General features: G+C 40.7%; 2 protein-coding genes across 2 annotated transcripts in view; both read left to right on the top strand.

Moving 5' to 3' along the window:
• Positions 1 to 73: 73 nt before the first annotated feature.
• Positions 74 to 7,735, top strand: part of LOC149113574 (gamma-glutamylcyclotransferase-like) — a 146,318-nt gene continuing 138,656 nt past the window's right edge. The window contains exon 1 of the mRNA XM_089286154.1: positions 74 to 1,967. Within this exon, the coding sequence (XP_089142280.1) occupies positions 216 to 677 (462 nt within the window). The 5' untranslated portion in view covers positions 74 to 215 and the 3' untranslated portion in view covers positions 678 to 1,967. The remainder of the gene's footprint in view (positions 1,968 to 7,735) is intronic.
• LOC149113579 (uncharacterized) lies at positions 2,701 to 6,326 on the top strand. The gene is made up of 2 exons (XM_089286151.1): positions 2,701 to 2,800; positions 3,721 to 6,326. Exon 2 carries the CDS (start codon positions 3,806 to 3,808, stop codon positions 4,451 to 4,453), a length of 648 nt encoding a protein of 215 aa, XP_089142277.1. The 5' UTR covers positions 2,701 to 2,800; positions 3,721 to 3,805; the 3' UTR covers positions 4,454 to 6,326.

Here is a 7,735-nt window from a genome sequence, read left to right as displayed (position 1 = left end):
AAAAGGAAAGAGAAGACCCTGGTAATGAGTTGTCTCCAGTTCCTCAAACGGAAGTGGTAAGGCCATCGTGTTCCAGTTTTTTCACCGACGCCGTTGTCCGAGAAAAGTCTAGTTATTTTCGCGGAATTATTTTGCAGTTGGTTTGAAACAACCTCTTTCTACAAAAATTATCAGCTATAATTTGTAATCCATCGCTGAGAAATTTCATCGAAGATATGGCAGCCAAAGAGATGTACTTTGCATTCGGATCGAACATGAACCCAGAGAGAATGCGACAGCGAAAGGCGTTCTTCACCGCTCGAATGGGGGCGAAACTGCCTGACTACAAGATGAGTTTTTCGTTTAGAGGACCCAATGGCGGCGGCGGAGGAAACATAACGCCTGAAAAGGGCTCAGCTGTCTTTGGAGCATTGTATAGTCTCGAGGATGGGGGCCTCGATAAGTTAGATGTCTTTGAAATGGTTGCACGTGGTTGTTATCGTCGAGAAAAAGTTACAGTTGAGACGTTAGACGGAGAAACAGTTGAAGCGACAACTTACATCGTCACTGAAGAGTTTCGTCAGGAAGGATTAGTACCACGCAGAGATTATTTGGATCATTGTTTGGCTGGTAAAGATGTCTTACCAGAGGATTACTATGCATTTCTTGAATCTTTTAAACAAGTCTGTCAAGACTGAATTAAACAAGAACTTCACAACGAATTTGAAAGCGGCCTTTATGCCCGGGCCTTTATGGTCGTTCAGACTGCGTTAATGCCTCATGTAGAGTGTACTTCTAGTCGATCGTGGTTTAATTTTGAGTAAACATTTCTGTCAGGAGGTTTTTAGTTAGCATGACAAGTGTTGCGTAACGTTCACGATCAAGTATTCTCACTACTTTATTTCAAGATCTAAATAAGGTTGAATCCCGATAACTCGAACCCTCGGTAACTCGAAATTCCCGCTAACTCAAAGTAAAACTGATTTCCTTTGGATTTGCTTTACATATTCACTGTAATTTTACCCTCAGTAACTCGAACCTTTGATAACTCGAAGTTATTCTTACTTCCCTTCAGGTACTTTTGCTTGTACGTTGGAATACCCTCGTTCACCAAACACCACACAATTAAAATTAAGCCTTATTTGGCTCAAATTTGGCCTAATCAAAACTCCATATGGTTTTAGCTATCATCTGTAATTTCGGTGCCCAGTATTGTTTGGACATTCCGGAGTCCCGGTTTGTACTCTCTACGCAAAGGTTATAATGATTATTTAGAAGCGGGGTTTTTCCCAGTTTCGCTTTTAATGTTCAACCCTCGCCGAAGTCGAAGTCGTTTGTCAGGTATGGACATATAAAAGTGACATAATATTTAATTAGGGGTTTTCCCATTTTCGCTTTCAATATTCAACCCTCTCCGAAGTCGAAGTCGTTAGTTAGGTATAGACATATAGAAGTGACAGAATATTTAATTAGGGGTTTTCCCATTTTCGCTTTCAATATTCAACCCTCTCCAAAGTCGAAGTCGTTAGTTAGGTATGGACATATAAAAGTGACAGAATATTTAATTGGGGTTTTTTCCCAGTTTCGCTTTCAATATGCAACCCTCGCCGAAGTTGAAGTCGTCGGTTAGGTATAGACATTTAAAACTGACAGAATATTAAATTAGGGGGTTTTCCCAGTTTCGCTTTCAGTGGTCGAAGTCTCAGGTCTTTTGTAAGATACGCTTATGTACTGAAACGTCTGACTATTTAGGGACTATCCAATGTTTATAGGGGTTTTTCCCAGTTTCACTTTCAATGGTCGAAGTCGTTCTGGAGTCTTCAAGGTATGCTTTACATAAACATATGTATGACTATTTAGGGGTTATTCAATGTTAATCAGAGGTTTTTCCCAATTTCGCTTTCAATGGTCGAGGCCGTTCCTTGGGTCGTTTGCAAGGTATGCTAGCGCTGATAAACACATTTCTGAATATTTAGGGCCCATCCAGTGTTAAGGGTTTTTTCCTAGTTTCGCTTTCGATGTTCAACCCTCAGGCAGGTCAAACTTGTTTCCGGGGTCGTTTCCAAGTCTTGCTGATATGCACGTGTCTGACTAGTTAGGGGCCATGCAGTGCAAACTGATTATAAGGGGTTTTTCTCAGTTTCGCGTCCATTCAATCCACTGCACTTTTTGAATGAAAACACTGAGAACATTGCCAACTTTTTAACGAAAAAACAATGGGCAACTTAAGAGAAAAAAGGAAGATAGTGAGACGGAACAACCGTCAATAGCTTCTTCGCAGCTCTCGCCGGTATTATGAATGTTGCAACCAAAATAGTGCGGAATACAATAGCAAGATCAGTGAGGGGTTTTTCCCTAATAGGTTTGGGATACGTTTCCCATTGTGAAAAAACAAACCACCTCTCTCACGCAATCACTAATTAGGGGTTTTACCTCGTTGTGCTTCCGATTCATTCCACTGCGCCTTGTGAGTGAAAACAAGCCGAACGTCTTAGAGAAAAACCAAGTGGAAATTTCGGAGTAAAAAGAAAGTGGGAAGAACAGCCGAAGACTTTACTTTACTTAACTTTACTCGAAGTGTTGCAGCCAAAACGGTGCGTCATACAAAAGCAAGATTAATTTTAATTAATTTATTAATTAGGGGTTTTTCCCTTCCAATTTTGGCATAGTTTTTCCATTTGCGTCATAACCTACTTCTCCCAACCAATCATTGCGCGACAATCATTCTATTAAACAGCTCGTGCAAGGCTCGCGGCGCTCAACAAGCTGCGCCTCTTCGAAAGTTCCACCTTTTCTCGAAGCTATTCGCTGTTCGTTGAAGGTAATTAACTTAACGTTGTTGCTAATGATTTAGATTGTAGGCAATGTGGTTCAGCATAGCCAGTGCGAGAATGGTTAGTGACGGAAGATTAGTATCGTCATCTAATAACTGGTTAGAGCTTTTTTAATAACGCATATTTTGAGCACGTTAAGGTTCAGTTAAAGAGATAGACAGTTTACAGTCCTCGATTTGTCCATGTGGTTGTCGAGTTCTTTGCTTACGCCATACCGATCCGACAAGGTTTCCTTCGTTAGTTTCGCAACCAGGTTGCGTTCGTCACCACAGTCGAAGTGTTCGAATGACTCGGCAAAATAGGTTTTTAACAGTCTATAGTTGAAAATCATTTAATCCTATCTCGGATTAACACTCGCAGACGTTCGAGGCTCGTTGTCAGAGTAAATTTAGCTCAAAACGGTTAGCCACGCTAGAAAACTTGGCTAAATCCTTGTAACTGAACTGACATATGCATTGTTTCATCACTGTGTATCACGAAATCAGAAAGTCGTCTCAGTTGCAAGTCACAAATAATGATTTTAACGTTATGGTGAAGGATTTAAGAACGGCGATGGCTTATTTAATGCCGACAAACTACATTGAATAAATTCGGTGTTCAAAACTGACACCAGCGACAAGGATATGAATATTAATAACGGGTTTTTACGTTTCGCTTTCAATGCTTTCGTCGATGCTTTGATAGGAGTGGCGGTTTTGTTACTCTAATTTATGTCAACCATCGTGAATATTTTATCGTTGTTAAACTAATTTATGTTAACTTTATCAACTATTTTAGCCTTTATTTATTTCAGTATTTATTCTATTTGGTGTTAATTTTTATTTTCGCTCTATTTTCCTTTGGTCTGAGTTAAAGTGGTCGTTGAAAAAGGTCGATCTCATTGTTTCGTTTATATGTTCTTTTTTAGACGATAGTGCAGCATCCAACAGACAACTAAGGCCCCGTTTCCCGAGTAGGGAAGGGGGGCCTGATCAGACCCCTGAGTTAAAAGGATGGTCAGGGTTCGGTATCGAGATGACCAGGTGAACTTCCTCAAGATCACCGCTATCGTCACTGATGACATTCCAAAAGCCTTGCGTGAGACCTTCAGACTCATGTGGGACAGGAAATTTGGGCCAGGACAGCTCTGGGATGACTCTGAGGCCGTGAGGAGATCGTTCGCGGCTATGGAGGGTGGCACAACCAAAATTCCTACCCATCAGTCGTACGAGGAGTGGGATTGCACAGCATTGTTCCAGGCTACAATTTTTGCGCAGTCCTTCGCCTTACCTGACAGCACCGGCCATTACAAGACCCTCAGTGATCTGTACGTGAAACCCCTTGGGTTACCGCGTGGACGTTTCCACGCATCTGTGGTGAGTTCGGGCGGAGACGATTATGAAACCGTCGCTTTAGCGATTGACCAGCTTCGCCTTCTAAGAAACTCGTTGTTTCATCCAGCCAAAGGTGAGATGAGCAAACGAACATTTAACCAATACTTGCAGCTTGTCAAGGATGCCTTCAAGGCTCTTGGTCTGAAGACAGACGAGATTGATGGCATTGGCAGCGAGGTCGGCTTTCCTACAAGTGAAGTCGCCAACTTGAAGCGCAAAATCCGGAACAGGAACATGGCCATAGGAGTAGGAGTAGGTTTATTATAATAGGCCGATTTTTTTGGCACAGTTCCATGGAGAAATACGAAAAGTTAAGCGAGTCGAGGTTTCGATGTTACTAGCGTTGTTTTGAAGTTTAAAGTGTAAAAGAATGCCAAGTGTCCACAAACCAATCGCTGTGATTTAACGCAAAAGAACGTTTTGAAAAATAATGTCATATTGATCGCCAATTACCTTTTAAGTGGTTCTCTCCCTTCCTTCCGTCCTCCACATTAAATGAGGAAGCTTCGTCCAGTAAGGATGCGGAGTGATAGGGTATATTATATAACAGCTGGCGCTTAAGTAATTCACTGATCTGGTGCGATATTGAATTAGCCTGGCGATATCGTACAATATCACCGAATTGCACATGGAAAGTATATGAAATCACAGCGAATTTTTACCGATATCGCTAAATAAAGCAACTTGAAGAGTTCAGGCAGCAAGTCTTAAAAAATACATAGTTTCGTGCAAACTAAAGGTGTCTGTCCAGCAAGAGCTGAATCAGTTTGAAAGTCAAACACGAAAGCGCACTTCAAAGGGGTACTTCCGATGGAAGACCAGGGCTCATTTGCCCATCAACAGCAACCAAGAAAATTAGCTTGAAATTAACGATGGATAAAATTTACATTTTTCACGTTGTGAAATATTTTCCCAGAGTTTTTCAGTTTTGTAAACTTTGATTAAAAGGCGGTAGGAATTTTAAAACATATTTCCACGAGATGCATTTTACATCAGAAGTTTTCGCCGACAACGGCGAACCTGGGAAACTCAAACTCTTCCTTGAATACTTTTCTTTTTTGAGCCAACATAATCCTAGTCTCCTTCGCGGGTTCATTGCGAAGAAAATTCTTTAATTGCTCACTTAAATTTACTGCCTTCATTTTTGTAATGTAAAACTTTTGGTTTATAGAAGCGTTAGCTTGTGAATAAGTATAAAGTTCTGCATGTCATTTTTACCTTCACTTCATATACTTTTTATGTTCCGATTGGTTTTGGTCATCTACTTCTTGTTTGCGAGACACCATCTTGACACTTTTGGACTCCTTGCTCTTCGGAGCACGTGGTGTGGCAACACGTGTTTCGGAGGGCAAGAGAGTCTAAGGTATGAGACTTGATATCGTGAACGTAACATTGTGCAGTTTATTTGCGCTCGCATTGAAGCTGCTGAAGCCGGCGTCATTTGAATTTGCTACTCCGTGCTGACGAGTCTCAAAAAGGACGAAACAGCAGTCCATGGTTGCAACCCTACTTCATCGAGTTTCGCTCTTTTTGGTGTCTCGCAAAGTCAACTTTTTTTACGTAGTATCAGCCTTGCTCCTATAAAATTCTGGTTTATTTATTTTTTGGCTGGTGAGATCTCTTATAGATCCTACGTAAACAAACAGAATTATCGCCTTTGGCGGTTTGTTGCTTATTACTTCTACTTTATATAGTCATTTTATAGTGCGCTTTCGTGTTTCACGCAATCGGTATAAGACTATGCATTGTTACTGAACTCTTATTTCCATCATCGACATTCTGTGGCACTTTTACCACTTTTGCCTTGAAAATGGCGTTAGCAACATCGAAATGTTGCTTCGCTAAAATTCCCTATTTCTCGTCAAGTGTTGTTCTTTTGGTGGCAGGAAGCACATACACTGTACATGCAACCGTGTTATCTGAGTCGGCCATAACGGCCATTAACTGTTAATGGATAGTAGTAATAGTGGTAGTAATCTTTAATGAGGATACCAATACCACAATGTGGATTACAGAACGGTCCTCAAAAAAATAGTAACGCATAAAATCGTTTTTAATGTTTGTAATAATACTCATTGATTACGTTCTACAGTCTTTTCTATCTATTGACTATATCAAATAAAGTCTTTTCTTTATTTCAGTCTTGCCTCTGTCTTCACTTAAAGGGTGGCCTCTTTTCAGTTGCAGATTGCAAAAAGTATTTTGGATTCTCCTCCGATACGATGTAATGCACAAACACCAAACAAACAAAGACATGGTACGAGACGAGATGAGTTAGCGCGATCAGTTTTAAAACAAGATTTCTTTGTCGTTCGCCGCGAGCGTCGCACGTGAGCATTTCTTTCGCAAGTTCTTCTCGGAACCTGCAAGTCTGATACTTGCTGCTTCAGTTAGTAACTTCACTGGTTCAAAGTTTGCGTGATTTTGAAGCCCTTTTGTTGATAACGATACACATTTCTGACTATTTAGGAACTATCCAGTGTTAATAAGGGTTTTTTCCCAGTTTAATTTTAGATGTTCAACCCTCACGCAGATCGAGGCTTGCTGATATACACGTGTCTGACTAATTAGGGGCCATGCAGTGTTAAGAAGGGGTTTTATCCTGTTTCGCTTCGATTCATTCCACCGCACTCTGTCAAAGAACATACCTGAGAACATTGCCGAACTTCTTTTGAGAAAAAACACATGGGCAACGTCAAGGAAAAAAGGAAGATGGTAAGAACAACAGTCAAAAGCCCCTTCGCAGCTCTCTTACCGATTATGTGAACATTGTACAGCCAAAATAATGCGTCATGCGGCAATAGAAAGATTAATATCACATCCGCCTTGTGTGCACAAAAATAATCTCCTGCAATTAGACATTATCTCTGTTTTGTATTTGCAGATTTGGCCCGGGCTGTTCGAAAGGTGGATAACGCTATCCACTGGATAAATCGCTATCCAGTCGATAAGTGTTAGCGAAACAAGCCGCGCTATCCACTGGATAGCGATTTATCCAGTGGATAGCGTTACTAAGCCTTTGAACAACTGGTGGCAGATGGATAATCACAAAACTCTTAAACACCTAGTAAGTGATCTCTTTGAGCCATTGGTATGGAAAATTTATTGTCATACAACCTTGTCACATTTAGTTAGTTCAGAATTATTTCCTGTGCTATACGTTTTTCATGATCAGTAACATCAGACCTCGCCCATGGTCACCTGACTAATACCGAAAAAATATAAAGGCTTTAGCATTTAAAGAAAGCAAAAGTGTCTCCGATATCTAACGAAAGTAACTCCATCAGCGCTTGTGCAGTGTAAACAACTAGCAGTACTTCGATAAAATCAAAAAGAAGCACACGGAAGCCACACGGAAATTGTTTCTTTTTTCGTTTGCGGCTGTTTATCTGTTTTTCTCTTATTTTGTAACCGATTTTGCTAGCTATTGAATTGTTTAAATTTCCTGCGCTCAAGCCGACGCAATTAACCTGAAGTAGTCACCTGCGCACCAAAGTCGATATCGTAGTTTAAGTGTCGCTGATCGATATATCAAGTGATTTGTTTTAG

The sequence above is a fragment of the Orbicella faveolata genome, unplaced genomic scaffold (assembly GCF_042242905.1).
Source record: "Orbicella faveolata isolate gen_17 unplaced genomic scaffold, um_ofav_v1 contig_14, whole genome shotgun sequence".
Classification (NCBI taxonomy): Eukaryota; Metazoa; Cnidaria; class Anthozoa; order Scleractinia; family Merulinidae; genus Orbicella; species Orbicella faveolata.
Note: the sequence above shows the minus strand (reverse complement) of the source record. Positions and strands in the feature narration are given on the sequence as shown.